Source organism: Aethalodelphis obliquidens, unplaced genomic scaffold, assembly GCF_003676395.1.
Source record: "Aethalodelphis obliquidens isolate GAN/ISIS:26980383/991018 unplaced genomic scaffold, ASM367639v1 scaffold1, whole genome shotgun sequence".
In the NCBI taxonomy this organism is placed as follows: Eukaryota; Metazoa; Chordata; class Mammalia; order Artiodactyla; family Delphinidae; genus Aethalodelphis; species Aethalodelphis obliquidens.
In genome coordinates this window covers 96,076,411-96,094,921 of record NW_020837945.1, presented here as the reverse complement: position 1 = coordinate 96,094,921, position 18,511 = coordinate 96,076,411, and the positions used below count along the sequence as shown (strand labels likewise).

Here is an 18,511-nt window from a genome sequence, read left to right as displayed (position 1 = left end):
GAACATTTTCTTCCTGATTTCCTTTTTTTTTCAAACATAGTTGTAGTTATCTCAGTTTTTTTTAAAGTAACTTGAGGATGAAGAAGCTAAAGTGACCTGTTTGACTAACACTCATTTAATATTTAAAATTATTCAAAAGATGTTAATAATTAATAAGAAAATATAAGACAAAATTTTACCCCTTTTATAATGGTCCCTTTTTCTGATCACTAGGTTCTAGATAAAGTTATGAATGCTTGTGTTTATGTATGTTTGGATATAACTTGGTCACTTGTTCTAGTTAGACACATGCAGTCAGCCTGTATTCACTTTAATTAGACGTATTTTGGGCCATTAGGAAGATTTTCCTCCTCTTTTCTGTTTTAATCTTATGAACTAAATAGGAATATTTTTCCAAAAATTTAACATATGGGAGCATACGTGCATTTGTACTTCTGGAAATATAAACATCAAAATAAGTTGTAATAAAAGAAGATGGTATTTCTGGAATCTCGCAAAACTGGTTTAATTTTATTAGTGTTGCTTGTAGTGTGGTATGGTATTACCTGTGGACTCTCCAACAAATTCCAAAGGCACACGGAGTTCTACAGTTGTATCTGGGTACTTAACAATGGAGGGGTTTTTGTGTAACTGAAACCTTGCTGTAGTTAGTCTTCCCAAGTGTTGGGAAAATACAAAAGGTGTTCATCGTGTTCAAGAAGAATTCAAATAGTTCACAAAAAGTAGAGGTGTTTGTTGACATATCTATCTGGTTTTTTTTAGAACTCCATCAGTGGCAAGAGATATTGATGATAAACCCAATGATGGCCGTGAACCCTTTATTGACAGCATCAGGGCATCAGAGGATTCCACTGGTTCCCTCACCATTTGAACCTCCAAGTGTGGATAGGTATCTCTCTTCAATACCATATTCCAGTCAAAGGAGAAAATGGATATTATTAAGGTTTCAAATGCTGTTAATCCCAGTGTTGTTTTATTGTCTAATGTTATTTCAGGGAACTGTGGTGCAATAAATCTGCCGGCCACATCTTCAACAAACTTTGCATCACTTCCCCTTTGAGGCCTGCTTGACGTCCTCACTCAGCAAATAGCTAAGGAGCACTTTCTATGTGACAGGCATCGCATAGGTGCAAACGTGGATGTAGTCTGCTAGGGCTGTGGTAGCAAAATACCACAGACTGGGTGGCTTAATTTTATTTCTCACAGTTCTGGAGGCTGAAAGTCCTAGATCAAGGTACTGGCAGGTTTTGTTTCTCCTGAGGCTTCTCTCCTTGGCTTGCAGACTTGACTGCCTTTTTCTCTGTGTCTTCACATGCTTTTTCTCTGTGTGCAAGCACTTCTGGTGTCTCTTCCTCTTCTTATAAGAACACCAGTCCTACTGGGGCGCCACCCTTAGGACTTCATTTAACTTTAATTACCCCCTTAAAGGCCGTGGCTCCAAAGACAGTCGCATGGTGGGGCAGGGGTTAGGAACACACTTCAGTCCATAACAATTGGGTATCCTGGATTTCCTGTGATAGAGCAATTCTTTCTTTGCAATAAAAGTGAAGTTATCAGTATTTTGGTTGTACACTCTGGCAGTTTCCTGTCTTCCCTTCTTTTGAATATATTGATATAGTCTGACATTCTGAGGAGAAAGAAAAATTCAGTATTTATGCTTGTTCATGGAGCATGAACAAAAGAGTTGGACTTCTAGAGACCACTGAAGTGTGGAGAAATAAATTGTCCACCCAGGTAGTCACTGATCCCAGATGGCAAAACTCAAGCCACAGTATGTTTATCAAATGAGGAAAGAATGTTGTGGTCAAGAATGGAAAATCAGACGTTGGTACTGATTTGATTGGATCTTTTTTTTCCCCTGACATCCCTAAAACTTCCCTTTCCTGCTTTCTCTGTTGTGTTGGCAGCTGAGTTAGTCCTTCCTTAGTAGAGCCCTTCCTCCTAAGCTTTCTCATCATATTTCTACTTAAGCCAATAGAGACTGCAGGACTTTTGTACTTCATTTTGGGAAGAGATGATAGAATCCCATATGGCAATAAAAAAAACCTCACTGTCTATGCAATGGAAATTTTGTACAATTCCATTTTCATTTTACCTAATTTGTATCTTTTCTTTTTTTTTTTAACATCTTTATTGGGGTATAATTGCTTTAAATGGTGTGTTAGTTTCTGCTTTATAACAAAGTGAATACATATACGTAATGTTCCCATATCTCTTCCCTCTTGCATCTCCTTCCCTCCCACCCTCCCTATCCCACCCATCCAGGTGGTCACAAAGCACCGAGCTGATCTCCCTGTGCTATGCAGCTGCTTCCCACTAGCTATCTACCTTACGTTTGGTAGTGTGTATATGTCCAGGCCTCTCTCTCGCTTTGTTACAGCTCACCCTTCCCCCTCCCCATATTCTCAAGTCCGTTCTCCAGTAGGTCTGTGTCTTTATTCCTGTCTTACCCCAGGTTCTTCATGACATTTTTTTTTCTTAAATTCCATATATATGTGTTAGCATACAGTATTTGTTTTTCTCTTTCTGACTTACTTCACTCTGCATGACAGACTCTAGGTCTATCCACCTCATTACAAATAGCTCAATTTCATTTCTTTTTATGGCTGAGTAATATCCTAATTTGTATCTTTTTCCCTAGAGATTTACTGCCTCCCACTGTAGCTCCAACTGACCCAAGACAGTTTTATGTTCCTTCCCAATTTGGATTCTCTGCTCTACCAAATGCAAATATGCCGAACGTGCTGTCCAGTCATGTCTACTCAGGTATGAGCAACAGATGGCTCTCGTCTGTGGAGCCACTGTGAACTGGACTGCTGCATTAAGCTTGCCATCAAATTTACTGCCAAATTTTAGAGGCAAAACTGTATGGTGATTATACTTGTAGTTTCTATAATTACTACCTAGGTTTAAATCATGGTTCCACCACTGTGTAACCAAGTGTAAGTCGCTTAACTCCTCCAACCATCAATTTACTGATGAATAACATGAAAATCTGCAATTACTATCTGTCTTATCTTACAGGCAGGAACTGATGAGGTCATGAGGAGATGAGGTCTGAGAGTTAAAGGCCCTGGGGCAGTTTACATATGGCCTGATAGGCCATAGTGAGGACCTGCCTTTTATTCTGGGGAAGAGGGAAAGCTTTTGAGGAGTTTGAGCAAAGGAATGACATGGTCTGACTTACATTTTACCAGGATCACTCTGGCTGCTGTGTTGGGGACAAACTTGATAGGATTAAAGTTCTGGAGTTAAACTGATGGGAGTTAATGGGCTATTAGAATAGTCAAAAGATTATGATGGATTGGCCCTGTGTGGTGACAGTAGGAATGGTAAGAAGTGGCTGGATTCTGTAAATACTTTGAAGGTAGAAACAACAAGATTTTCTCAGAGTTTAGATATGAGATGTGAAAAGAGGAGAGGTGTTAAGGATGACATCAGAAATTTTGGCTGAGAAATGGGAAAGGTGGAGTTGCTCTTCACTGAGTTGAGGAAGACCATGAAAGCAAGAGTTCTTGGGGCGGGAGGGATATCATAGGCATTTGAGATGCCTAATAGACAATCAATGGGGGAGATGTCTGGAAGGCAGCTGAAGTCCAGGGAGGACTTCTGGAGACAACCTGGAGATATAATTTTGGAAGTCATCGGGATATATGAGACTAGATGAGATCATCCATAGAGTGGGTTAAAAGGATGAGTTACAAGTTGAAAGGATGATCCCTGGGATGTACCAACAGGGTCTAGAAGATAAACGGAGATATAGAAAAAGCAACCACTGAGGTGGGAGGAAACCCAGGAGAGGACGGAGGCCTGGAAACCAAGGGAAGAACGTGTTTTAAGGAAAGAGTGAGCAACTGTGTCAAGTGTGCCACTCAAAGGCCAAGTAAGATGAGGACCAAGAATACATGATTAGATATAGCTTTGTGGAGGTCATTGATGATCTCGATAAGAGCAATTTCAGCAGAGTGGTGTCAGTAAAAACATGAGTGTAGGGGCTCAAGAGGGAATAAGATTGAAGATCAGATTGATGCATCTTATCTCCCCCAAACTATATTCAGTGAGTTTCTGTTTGTCCCTGCTCTCCAGTTCCAACAACTCTTAATACTGAGTTAGCCGAAAAGTTCATTCGAGTTTTCCATGTTACAGGAAAACCCAAATGAACTTTTTGCCAACCCACTAGATATGAACAATGTGAGTGAAAAGCCTGAGACAGAAAGAAACAAGATTGGTGCCAGGGCCAGTGAAGACACTGGCCTGCCTGGACTGAAGCATGTTGTCTGCCGCAGTGCATGTGGGTCCACTTCGATGAGATTGAGCAGGGGCCAGGTCTGAAACTAGACACACCCACTGGAGTGTGACAGGCCCATCAGCTGAACCTGGATGGTAGCCCCATCTGGCAGCAAGAACCAGGTTAAATCTATAGCCCGAAGTTACAGGCAGCAATTAAGCAGGCCAGTGAAATAGCTGCATTGCTGACTCAGAAAGAGCTGCTTACTGATGAAGAATCCAGAAACTGCCAATAGTTGGATACAAACAGGCAGGTTGACAACCTGTCCCAGGAACAGAGGTCAGTCTCCCACCTCAAGGCTGACGTGTAAGAGAGTAAGCAAGGGCAAGGTAGGGCCTCAGTCCTATAGAAACTGAGCCACTAAGTAAGTTAGCAAAATAGGGATTAAGACAGGGATCTGTTTCAAAATTTGGGATGTTAGGTAGGGAGTGGATTATTACAACAGGACTAGCACTAAGTTTGATGTCAACTATTTGGGAAAGAGAAAGAAACTTGAAATAGGTTTGATGAGTCCACATTTCATAGGGTGCTAAAATCCAGGTAATGAGAATTGTACCCGCTACACTGATCTTCTCACATGGACAGTCTCTGCATCCTTGGGCATTACCCCGTGGGTTGGCAGTCTTATGCATGCCAGCTGTCTCAAGGAGAATATCTCAAAGGCCCTGAACTATAAAAATATAGAGGTTTAGAGTCAGAAGGATTTTTAGAGGCCACGTCATCTAACCTCTGAATTTTACAACTGAGAGAGAATCTCTTAAAAATAGATACAGTATGGTGTATTTCAAGATAGGTTATTATTAATAGGAGTTAAACGAGCTCTGCTAGCTTGGTACAAGGCAAGTATAAAAACAGTTCTAGCCTTCATGATACTTGCCCTCTTGTTGGGGAGAACAGATTTACACAAGTAAAACTATCATTGAACAAAACTCTGTAATAAGTATAATTTGTGCATCTGTTATTGTTACAGTGTGGTCTGTAGACCTATGCTGGTCTGAGAAGTGTTTGTACAAATAAATGCATAAACAGAGAGTAAGGCTTAGAAACTTTCACAGCAACCTGACAGGGTAATTTTATGTCTGTTAATCTAATCGTTTTAAATTGTGCTTGTACTTGTTCTTGTTTTCATTTCAATTTTCTAAAATGTCATTTTATGTATTTTTTGAAAGTATTGGTCCATGATGGGTTGGAAATTTTAAAAGAAAAAAATAGTCCTTCACCAAGGGATGGTTTGAGAAGCACCAGCATAGACTCTAAGTGCATTAGGAGTCCAGAGAAAGAAAAAATCAATATAAGCATGAAGTTACCAGGCAAGAATAGAGCCTTGAATTCTGACGATGCTGTCATTACCTTAAGACATATTGGAAGGTTGACACAGAATGTAATTGCTGTTCAACTCCATTGAAATTGTTTTGTAAAAAGTATTTTCCTCAGCTACACCCAAAAGTCCACGTAGAGAGCTTCATATTTTATCCACTTAAAACACTGTATTTGGGGCTTCCCTGGTGGCGCAGTGGTTGAGAGTCCACCTGCCGATGCAGGGGACACGGGTTCGTGCCCCGGTCCGGGAAGATCCCACATGCCACGCAGCGGCTGGGCCCGTGAGCCATGGCCGTTGAGCTTGCGTGTCTGGAGCCTGTGCTCCGCAACGGGAGAGGCCACGACAGTGAGAGGCCCACATACCGCAAAAAAAACAAAAACAAAAAAAAACCCACTGTATTATTTCCAGGGATTTCAGTGCATAAAGAAGCACTTAGTTACTTTTTTTTTTAAGGTCAGCTAATTCTTTTCTTCCAAAAAAAAATTATCAATATTTACTGAAAAAGCAAGCGATCAAGAGATCCACAGTTAATTTCATCTTTTTCCTTTTGAAGTATGGTAGGGAAACATTGCCAGTCATGAGACCCATACTTAAAGAAAAAAAGTATCTGGGGAATTCCCTGGCAGTCCAGTGGTTTGAACTCGGTGCTTTCACTGCCAGGGCCCTGGGGTCAATCCCTGGTCAGGGAAATAAGATCCCGCAAGCCGCAAGGCGCAGCCATAAAAAAGAAAAAAATTATCTGGTGTTATCATGCCATCACCAAAGTGACTCTAAGATTCTGAACAGCTATGAACTGATACCATTTCCAACACTGTGCTCAGTTGGTGGTTTTTTGCAGATACTGTTTTAAATCATTATATTTTCTTTCATTATTTTCAAGTGGATGTTGTTAATTTGTTTGTGGGGTGGGATGGTGGTTTTCTTGTTTAAGGTTGGGGCATTTTGCCACCTGAATCCATAAAGGCAATGGCTAGAAGGAATGAAATGATTCAAAGGCAGCATACTGCCAGGTAATGTAACAATGTTGTTTTATTTTCTATTCATTCACTTGTTTGTTTATTCATTTGTTACATATATACTTTATATTCATTCATTTATTGTATTTGTGTATTGTTTTTGTATATATTGTTATATTTGTGTATATGTATTCACTGATTATATATATATATATATATATACATATACACACACACACACACACACTGATTACTTTCAAAAAGTATTCCAGGAATATTACAAAAAGAAACATATACAAACATGTACACAGGTTGTTTAAGGATAAAAACAAGATTAGAAATTACACAGTGAAGCTAAGTCTGCAGATCACAGTAGCTTGTCAATGTCTCATAATTAAAATGCCTAGCTGTGATTCCTTTGAAATTCATACTGGCATTTCTGTCTTAAATGACTTCAGTTCTGCTCAAAGACAGGAGCCAAGCTTGCCAATCCCACTTCAAACTATGCCATTAGAGCCCAGACAGCCCCCTGTCAATCTAAAAGTGGCCTTCAACAGCCAGGAGAAACACACAGCAGTGATGACTAGGTTATTGCTGTGGGCAAGAGAAAGCATCAGTCAACTTTTTCATTGCTGCACATTAAGGGGTCCAGGTGATGACCAATAAGCAAAGTAAAGTAAGCAAAAATACCAGCAAGTCTTCCCCCCTTCTCCCTTCCCCAACCCTTACCACTGGCATTAACTTTAACAGTTGAGACTTCCGTGTTTCTTGAGTCTCACTAAAATTGTACTGTAAGGTTTAAAAACTTCTTCCCAAAACTTTAATTTCTTTGAGGATTAATCTCTGGCAAGAAACTAATGCTGTGCTGCATTCTCCCCATCCCTGCTAAGATTGTCACATCCATTAGAGACAGTGCTCTAAAGACTGGCCTTAGACTTCCATTGTGAGATTCAGCCAAACCCTTCACCTCTGATCTTACTCCAGACTCTCCTTCCCAGTGGCTGTCTGGGAGATTCGTGTTTACACCTAACAGACTTCAGATAAGTAGCATAAGGACTCAAAAGAAAAGCAGAGGTGCTACAATAGGGAAGGCAGAGGGCCATTAAAATGATATTTCTAATGGTTTTGTTGGGTTTATAAAATATATTGTTCTGTTTTTAGGATGGAAATGGAAATGCATGCCATTTACCAACAAAGGAGAATAGAAAAAGTTAATTCCAAGGGACTAGCAGGCCTAGGGGTACCATTCCTTTATGGCTTCAGTATCCCAGCTGGCCCAGCCACCGACCATGGCAGGAGCATGCTCCCTGCCAGTGACCTGCATGCTCACAGAAGCGCCCTGAGAAACTTTCAGGGAAACCCCATGCTAGTGGCAACCGGTCCGCACTTTCTAGAGAGCTGGGGGCAGAAATGTCGTCGTCTCAGGAGAGGTACAGGGAATCAGAAAGTTCTAGACAGTGACACCGAGAGTTCTAAAAGTGGAGTAGAAGAAAAGCCCCTAGGCCAAACCCGTGCAATTCCCTGTGAAGAGAATGAGTATGCAAAAGACCCAGAAACAGACACTCTCAACAATCACAAGTTGGGTGAAACTGAAGAAAATCCATCTACAGCTCTTGCCCACACCTTTGGAGAGCTGGAGCGCGGCCATGGAAAACCCTGGGGAGCTCATGGCACTCCCCTGGAAGAAAAGGCCTGGGACAATGGGAAGGAGAAGGCTTCAGAGCAGGTTTTGGCAGCCTGTGGTGAAAAGAATGAGGTTTACCCGCCAGTTCCTCGACCGTCTCTGCCAGGTAGGAGTCCAGGGGCTAATCCTCATGAACCGCAGGTCATCAAGTCCCTGGAGTTATTACATGGTGAGCTGTAACCACTGTGTTTCTTTTTATCCTCCTTCTTCTTGATCCTACTTAGAATTACCTCCTCTTGAAAAATTTATTACATTAGTTCCAGTCAGCCATAACAGTGCAATGTATCTGTGTTTATATATTTGCTATATAGAGAATTTCAGCAAAGGCTAGGAAGGTAAATATGAGAAGGATGGGAAAGCCTACCAGAATTTTTAATTAACATTTTAATTTAATTTTTGATTTAATCTAATCTCTTCAACACAAAACAGAGGGGCTTCTTGCTTAAAAGTATGAATTCAATCTCCCCTGTATTTAAGTGTAGAAAAAATAAACAAACAGAAGCTCTTTCAGTGCTCACTACTGCTATGATACTCTCTAACCTAAGAGTATTAACACACTACCCCCTGCCCCAAAAAGACACACTGAATAGTATTCAAGAACTTCTTTAGATAAAAAATAGTTTAAAACTGGAACTTCTTTAGATAAAAATATTTTAAAACACAGGGATTTGGATATGTGTAATCTAGCCACCATACCGACTGCTTCCCTGACAAAATATTAATTTGCCATTTTGATGAAGATGTAGCTAAATTCTCACATGGCTTAGAGAGCATGATAAATCATGTAACATCATAGAACATGGTAGTATTAATCTGGAGAATGAAATCCACAGGGTATTTCTATTGGAATCTGAGAGAAGCTGGAACTTTGTTTTTATTTATGATAAGGTTGTCATTAAAGATCCTTTAGAGGAAGAAAAGAAAGGAGGTAGCTAAGCTTTTTTAGAAATCATCTCTCAGTAACTCTATCTTTTAAGGGGGTTATGTGTAGATCTATGTAAAGGGACTGCTCTGTGGTAATAGAACATGAGGAAATGAATGTAACTATACATGAAACTGTACTCTTAGCTTCCCCCTTTTCCCTTTTCCCACAAAATAATTTTCTTTCTGTTTTAAAGGAACACATGTGCTTCTTACAATCAAGGAAAATCTATCTTTGGATGAAGATATTCAGAAATGGACCGTGAATGACGTGTACAACTTCATTAGTGGCCTTCCAGGTTGTTCAGACTATGCTCAGGTGATGCAACATTTAAGTATTTTCTTAAAAGTTAGACACTTTGAAATATACTTCCTTCATAATGAGCTCTGTTGAACTTGATTTTGACCCCAGAGAGCATTCCTAATAATCTCTCCCTTTGTATGTCATTGGCTCCCCTGGAACAGAAGCCTCTGATTGGTGGAGCTTGGGTCATGTGCCCACCCCAGCCTCAGGGGAGGCTGGGAAAGCCAGTGTCTGGCTTTAGTTTCTGTCCCATTAAGGCTCCTGAGATGTGGAATTCTCCCAGAATTAGGAGGTTCAGAGGCCAAACATCCAAGAAGAAGGAGCGGTGTCTACTGTATTCCCTGCTCATCCATTTAGCAAACATTTGGAGGCATGTACTTCTGTATCAGAAGTTTTAGGCTACTTATCATACATAACAGAAATATATACTTTATTCTAAAAAGGACAAGAAGGAAATACATCTGAAAAGTTGGAAATTAACTATTTTAAAATTCCGTTTTTATTCTGGGGCAATATATAAAAACGCCTACACACATAATTTAATCTGGTAGATAAATACTATTTTTTAAATTATAATGAACTATCAGGACACTTGAAAAGTAAAACTAGCCTCACTTATATGGGAAAATTGGAGATAAAAATGGTGGGTTGCCAAGTTTTTGAAGTTTATGTCAGTGCTACATTTTCATGCATATAATTTACTTTTTCAAGCGATTTAATAACACAATTCCAAGCAACAATGTGCCTACTAAATCTGGTATAACTATCTTTGGTTTATATTTTAAAGTAAAACAAAGCAAGAAAAGGACATTATGATTTAACTACATCATAAGTAACTGATGTTAGAGATAACTTTTTTCAGATCTCATTTTGTGATATTTTCTTCAGTGTAATGCTGTTAATTTTTTAAAAATTTTCCTTCCTTCCGCCCTCCCTCCCTCCCTCCCTCCCTTCCTCCCTTCCTTCCTTTCCCTTTCTCTTTTTCTTCCTTTTTTCTTTTTATTGGACCAATGGAAAAGTCATATAGAGTAGTGATTAAGAGTATGGCTTATGAAACCAGAAAGTACAAGTTCAAATCCTGGCTTTTCCACTTTCTGGACATGTGACCTAAGACAAATTGCCTCCCTCCTCGGTGTCTCGGTTTTTTTCATCTGTAAAATGAGGATAATAGTATAATACATTTTCAAAGGATTGTTGTAAGCATAAATGAGTGCCTGGCACTCAGTAGATTCTAATTTCATCATTGCCTCAGAGGCTTCTAGAGAAAGCAGAATCTCAAGTTACTTATGAGGCAGGTTGTATTCTTCAAGTCACCTACTTTGTCTTTTTGCATACCTGCTAAAAAAATTTGTTCTATTTTTGCCTATTCAATGAGTATAACCTTATTATTTTATTACTAGTCATTAACCGTGGGTAAGTCACTTTTTAAATGTATCTATGCCGCTTTTCAAGTGGTACAATGAAGTTACCAAATTCTGATAACCAGAAAGAAGCAACCCCATGTATAACGAACATTTGATTACTGACTTCTGATGGATTGAATCTGTTTGAACTCACTATTTTTAATCAGTCAGTGATTCACAGTCATAAAAATGCAGTTTATAATAACCACTCTTGTAATAAATAATGTTACATGTATTTCATACTTTATAATCCCAGATGTCCCCTTATGGGTATAAAGACGTCACATAAACACGAAGACCCCAAACTTTGCTGACTCATTACCTCTTACCAACAGGATGTTGGTGCTTCCTTCCCCACCCCAAGAAGTGGTACAGTTATTTCTAAGTGTTTCTCAAATGTGTTTAGGATCAAGTCCTGCTCTTGTTTCCTCACTAAAGTCAGTTCCCCTCTTAGCAATTGCTGGTGACCTCAACAGCAAGGATGCCACACTCTGCTGGGCATGACCAGGCTGTGTTCGGTGACAGTGTTCTGTACAGAAATGGGGAGCACCCCCCTGGATGCAGCTGGGTGCCGTCTGAGCGCAACAGACTCTGAAGTAGCACTGCTTGTGCACAGCTCTCACAGGAACCCTTGTCTGCAATGTGCCATCCGCTTTTACTCACAGCCCCTGGGACTACTCAGGGCCACACCCCCTGTCCCCTTCTCTGTCCTCTTCTTCCTCACCTCTGCCTTAGGTGCAGCAACCTCCAACCACCCACCTTCTGCAGGTTGAAAAAGGAAATTCAGGAAAAAATAACCGCAGTGAAAATCCAAAGCCCCTTGCAAATGAAATCTTAAATAGCTATGAAGAGAGGATGGGTGGTTCAGCCATTTAGGGACATCCAGGATACCCTGTAACACATTTTTTTTGTTCAAAGTCAATGTCTAGTTCAAATAAGTCAGCAGTGAAAGTATTCTCTCTAAAAATAAATGAAATTATTAAAAATACATGCATATTTATACCATGCACTTGGCCCAAGCTGCTCTCATGAGAATGAAGTGAGGGTATCTTCTGAATGACAGAGGCATGTTCTGCATCCTTGCCTCAGGCCCAGGGTCCACCCACCAGGACTGAAGGTTAGGCTCTCATGCATTTCAGGCCCTGGGTGCCAGCCTACCTCTGTGTGAAAATTTATCTCTGTGATTTCTCCTTCTTTGGATGATCTCTCATGGTCCCTTCACTGCTCAATGGAATCCCTACAAAGGAAGGAGAAATTAGGTAAATTTTCTACCATAAATATAGGTGACTATTTTTATCAGCACTCCTTTTGCTGATTGGCAGTGGGGTTAAGCAGGGAAAATTCTGGATCAGAATCATGAACTATACATTATTTTACAGGTTCTCTAACAGGCAAGCTATGATTTTTGGGCAACTCACTTAACCTTTTCTGTGCTGGTTCTCTCATTTACAAAAAATCATAATAATAGCGCCTACTCTTTATTGGCAACAGACTATGTGCCAGGCACAGTGCTAAGTAAATTATTTAGATTGTCTTTTAAATTTAATCGACACCATACTTCTGCAAAGGAGATATTAGCTCTATTTTGCAGCTGAGTAAAGCTGAACTTCAAGGTGGCTAGAGGACTGCTTAAAAAAATGTGTGTGTGACTCCAAATCTAGCTCTTTCCATCATAATTACTCTACATTGAGGCTATTGGGCCATATGATTTTCGGCCAAGGGTACCTGGGGCCCTAGGAATTCTCAAAGGTGGTAGAAGGTATGCTTAAGTTATTCAAAATATTTCAAAACAACAGACAACCTAAGAAATATCATACATTTCCCCAAAATAAGGCTACAGAGACTAACCCAAACTGTCCACTTTTTTGCTTTGGCCCAAATTAAGTTACTTCTATTAGCCATTCTACAATTTGATCAGTTAAAATAGGAAAAGAAATAATTACTTAATAAATATAGTTTGTAAATAACTAAAATCTGTTAGAACACAAAGTTCCTGGTACAGAAGTTTCCCAAGAAGAATCCAATTTTCTGCTGGTCCTGAGGCATGCCCTCCGAGGCACGGAACACACAGTGGAAATGGGACAAATATGGTTCCTCTTCTCACGGAGCTTGTAGTCCAGAAGAGGGGCACCGTAAGGGATTCCACATCAGCGTGACCATGCTGGAGAGGGCAGCTACGGGGCATGGTAGGAACACACAGGAGGGCCTTACGGTTTCCTAGAGGAAGAGGCATCGAAAGTGAGACCTGACGGTGAGGAGTTTACCACCTGAGGGGCAACAAGGTGAGAGGGAGGCAAAGGAGGAATTTCCAGGTGAGGACCAGAAGCCAGAGAGAACTTAACATGGTTGGGGTTTGAGAATAATTTTTAGTGGCCAGAGGCCAGGGCCAAGGTGGGAAAGGTGAGGATGGCAGGATAGGGGACTGAAGAGGGAGAAGGGATCAGGCCACTGAGACTTGAAGGATTGTGACTTCATCCCGGAAACGGTCTGGGTTTTAAGGAGGAGTGGCGTGCTTAGCTTTGTGTTTCAGAAAGGTCGCTCAAGTTGCTTTCATGAGAATAGGTTAGGTCTTAAAAAAAGACATTTAAACAAAGCTGACATCTTTTGTGTTTAATAAGGTGTTTAAAGATCATGCAATTGATGGAGAAACTTTGCCATTACTCACAGAGGGGCATCTTCGAAGCACTATGGGCTTAAAGCTGGGGCCGGCACTAAAGATCCAATCGCAGGTAGTGTGATTTTTCGTAACTAAACATGTGTTAATGGTATGAAGCTTAAGAGAAATACGTTACCTTTATCTTGTTGTAACATTAACAATACCTCTTTATTAAGCTTTTTCCCTCTGTTGTTGGGGACATGATAAAAGTGAGGGAACCTGAGGGCTTCCCTGGTGGTGCAGTGGTTGAGAGTCCGCCTGCCGATGCAGGGGACACAGGTTCGTGCCCTGGTCTGGGAAGATCCCACATGCCGCGGAGCAGCTGGGCCCGTGAGCCATGGCCGCTGAGCCTGCGCGTCCGGAGCCTGTGCTCCGCAACGGGAGAGGCCACAACAGTGAGAGGCCCGTGTACTGCAAAAAAAAAAAAAAGGGAACCTGAAAACTTTGGACGGGGCATTGGTACACGTTCCTAGTTTTGGTTGGGAAGGCACAAAGCAGTGGTGTGCTGGCCAATGTTTAACAACCTGCTGTCTTTAAAAATGAACCCCAATTCGTAGCATTTGTCAATTTCTGTGGTGTCAATCCTCCCACCATGGCTGACAAACTCCACATGCAGCGTCACTGAATACAGAATTGGGAAGAGGTGCACAGCAGCTCCCCATTTCAGACTATCTTCACCATGTGGATAGCACAAGTGTAAACAACCTCAAGAGCAGAGATAATAATAAACAATTATAGTAAAATAAGTAGGTAAAAATAATTAAGTGATAGGTTTGGGGTATTTAATACTTTAGTTTGCAATATAATATATCTAATTGTAACTTTATATAATTTAATTTTTAATAATGGCATTTTTAGCAATTAGCTTGCAAATTTCCTAAAATTATAACAATTGGTCTCAAGAGCTGGAACAAGCCAGCTCCAGAGCACCACTTCTCATCACTACCTCCACTGCTTCATTCTGGTCTAAGGCACTGTCTTCTCTCGTTGGATTACTGCGTTAGCCTTCTAACTCTTCTCCCTGCTCTGCCCTTGCCCACCCAGAGCGTATTCACACAGCAGTAAAGAATGATTCTTCTAATACATGAGACAGATCATGTCACTCTTCTGCTCAAATGTCTGCAATAGCTCCCCATTTCTTTCAAAGTCCAAGTCAAAGTCCTATATTATTTGCAGTCCTCTCCACCCATCACCACCCTTGCCTTCCTGACCTCATCTTCTAAGTCTCTCCCTGCCAGTTACTGCTTTTGTCAACTCACCTCTGAATGCTGTTCGAACATCTAGACAGGTTCCACCTTTACACTGTTCCCCCCTCTGCCTGTGATGCTCTTCCCCCAACATCCTCATGCTTTGTTCCCTCATCTCCTTCATCTTTGCTCCACCAAACCATCTCAGTGAGGTTTGATTGGTTCACCTTACTTAAAATTGCACACGGCCCAGCCCCCATACATACTACTGCTATCCCTTTTTCTGGTCTTCTCTTTTTCCCCATAGCACCCATCACGTTCAGTCACACAATATAATTTATTTATTTGTTATATTTATTTTTGATTTCCCTCTGCCCCCGCTAGAATGTAAGCTCCATTAGAGCAGAGATCTTTATCTGTTTTGTTGACAGATACAACCTTAGAACGTGCAAAACCCGTAATAGGTCAATAGTTATTTGTTGAAAGAGTGAGTTTCCTAAAAGTCAAACCAAGAAGCCTCAACTAATTCTTTCAGAATTTATACAGTACTTTACTTATTCACAATACATGCTTAGACCAGGAGCTGAGTTTCCAGAATGTTCTTCAAAAACCTTTTTATTTTTCCTAAACTTTTCAGGGTAAAGAAGTTCTTTATTTCTAATGCAAATACTTCAGTGTTTCCATTGATGTTCTTTTTTTCAACTTCTTATTTTGGAATAACTTTAGATACAGAAAAGTTGCCAAGATAGTACAGAGAATTCACCTGCTTTTCCTAATGTTAACATAATACATGACAGGGCACATTTGTCAAAACTAAGAAATTAACATTGGTACAATATAATATTCACTTTTAAATGATTGATTTTTCTTTCGTGAGGAAACTATACCTCTTGGAGTACTTACAGTACCACTGCAGTGTTTTCTCAAATCTAATTTTCTTTGGCTTTGGTCTGTCACTTTCGTTGCACTTTTTGTTCTGCTTTGTCCTTACAATGTGGCCAACCCCAAGTCATTCTTAATCTTCTCCTCACTTGCTGCTAGCATTCTTATGCTCCTATCTGATATATATAAGTGCTTCCATGCAGCCCAGCTGAGCTATTATATCCCAGGCCCCATCTACCAGTATAACAGGACAGGACTCCCACAGAAGCTGGGGGTGGGGGGGAGGTGGAGGGGGAAGGTCCAGCTGATGCCAGATGTTCAACCAAGCAGAACAGTTGTAGAGTCCTTGGGATTGGGAATTTCCAGGGGTCCCATTGAAGCAGGAAAATTGGAAGGTTCTGAGTAACATCTGAACGTCCCAGAAGGTGAGCAGGCAGGAATCGGTGGATAACAAAATCTCAATCTCCAAAATGGGACTCAAGGGCAAAATTCCATTACAGCAAGAACTGCTAAGAAGAAGGAAACCTACCCTCCAGAACAGAAACGTAGAAGGTAGACCGGGACTGAGCACACAAGGAAAGGGGTAGGAGAAGAAAAAGTTACTGGAATTTGAGAAAGATATTAGAATGGAGGGAGCTGGGGGTTTGAGCTGTAACAATGTGAACAATATAGAAATCTCCTGGGTCCCACTCGGCATCAGGTTTGTGTAGGAGCCCGCTGGTTAGTACTAGGGCACCAAGTGCCAGCGCAGCCTTATTTATGTCTCAACACTAAGCCCACTGAAGGCCTGTTGTGTGCTGAGGTTCTAAAGAATTCCAGCCTCACCTGGAGAAGGACGGGCTGGGTGTTGGTGAAGGTGAAGTAGGGTGTCTGGGAACCCTTGTGGGACCATTGGGAAAGGAGGAGCTAGAGTGAACTCAGAGTAAAATAATTGTGTGTGCAGATCAACCACAGCAGAACCAAGAACAGGAACTGGTAAGCTCCTACCACCTTGATATCCAGTTTTACAATGTAAACACTATGATTCTAAAAGAAAAAGCCCACCACATCCTAGAATTGTGTCCTTCTAGATGTCCCATGCCTGAAATTACCTCAGCCTCCCTGCCACCTGTGGCTTAGCAGAATATGCTGTGTTATTGAAAGAATTCATAGATGTAATTACTATATTTTGTCTTCTAAGGTATCTCAGCATATGGAAAGTATATTCTACAAGAAAAGTCTTTCACTTCCTACCCACACGAAACAAGCATTCAATCAACCAACAGATACAAACCCTCTTTTGGATTTTAATTCCTGGAGTGATACACTGGACGTTCCTTGTTCCCAGGATATGATCATTCCTAAAAGAAATGAGCGAGATACTATGAGAAATTAAAACCCTCACAGAGCAAGAACAGTCTTAATCGGTTTTCTGAAAAGTCTGGCATATTCTGAAGGGTGTGTGGGGGTTTCCCAGGACCAGATGGCGGATCAGAGGGAGAGAAAGCCCACCCTCCTGAGCTCTCGGGGAGGAGGCCTTGCCCAGGCTTCCTGAGGTGACCACATCACAAAGTGGCTGGAGGCGTATCCTTGGAAGCAAATACTAGATGAAGGATAGAATTTGCAAACATCAAATTTGTATATATAAAGAGGTGTATTTCTTTTTTTTCCCTTCAGTTTTATTGAGATACTATTGACATAACAGCACTGCATAAGTTTCAGGTGTACCACATAATGATATGACTTAAATACATCATGAAATAGCTATCACAATAAGTTTAGTGAATATCCGTCATCTCTTATAGATACAAAATGAAAGAAATAAAGTTTTTCCTTGTGATGAGAACTCTTAGGATTTACTTAACAGCTTTCATATATAAGGTACAGCATGTTCATTCAATTTATCATGTGGTACATTGCATCCCTAGTACTTACAGCTGGAAGTTTGTACCCTTTGACGACCTTCATTAAAGAGGTCTATTTCTGATTTTCAAAAAAAAAAAAAGAAAGCTATAGTTGGATGTTTCCACGAGGATATCTGTGCAGAAGCCAGAAAAACTGACACTGAAAAACAGAGCTCCTAACTGTCTTCACTGGCTTCCCATCCCCCAGCCCAGAGAGAGACAGAGGCAACCCAGTGGAGCCAGAAGGAGGAAGAAGAGAAAGTGAAGTACAAAATAGAGAAATAGAGGAGCTGAGCACAAGGCCCCAGCTTTTCTCATGGCAGGCTTTCAGCCTGAAGGAAGCTGGAGAAAGGAACGGGCAGAAGCTCGAACCTTAAAGTTCAGAGTTCGACTGTTACTCAGCTTTTTCCTTCTGATATGAAACCATGTTATGACTAAAAACAACTGGAGGACTCCTTATGACCTGAGACGGAGAGGAAAGGGCATAGTGACCACCTCCTATTTCACCCAAGAGGTGGGGAAGAGTTACCTCCTCAAAGCAGTACTGAACTGGCAAGATCGAGGGGAGACGATGACGGCAGCTTCCGCGCGTGCCCTGTGGAATCCCACTCTTTCAACTTCACATTGAACAGAAAGACTGTGAAAGGATCTGCAGGGAGCTGATAAGCGTTTGCTCAAGGAGGGTATTGGGTGACAGCGGTGTGAGGGAGACTTCTGACTATATATCCTCTGGTACATTTAAAATTTTTAACTATGAGAACGTATTTTCTGTTTTTAAAATTTATATTTAAAATAAACAAACTGGGACTTCCCTGGTGGTTCAGTGATTAAGACTCTGAGCTTCCACTGCAGGGGGCACGGGTTCAATCCCTGGTCAGGGAACTAAGATCCCCCACGCCATGGGGGCGCAGCCAAAAAATAGAAAAAATAAAATAAAAATATAAACTGTGGTAGGCAGCTTCTAAGATGGATGCCAGTTACCCCTGCTTCCTGATGTTGATACCTTGTGTGATTCCCCTCCCCTTT

At 41.0% G+C, this 18,511-nt stretch overlaps 1 protein-coding gene across 1 annotated transcript; it reads left to right on the top strand.

Moving 5' to 3' along the window:
• The first annotated feature begins 770 nt into the window (after positions 1-770).
• On the top strand, positions 771-18,285 carry SAMD7 (sterile alpha motif domain containing 7). Its single transcript, XM_027112875.1, has 7 exons — positions 771-889; positions 2,642-2,766; positions 6,541-6,619; positions 7,727-8,355; positions 9,368-9,489; positions 13,496-13,606; positions 16,783-18,285. Exons 1-7 carry the CDS (start codon positions 789-791, stop codon positions 16,975-16,977), a joined length of 1,362 nt encoding a protein of 453 aa, XP_026968676.1. The 5' UTR covers positions 771-788; the 3' UTR covers positions 16,978-18,285.
• Positions 18,286-18,511: the final 226 nt, after the last annotated feature.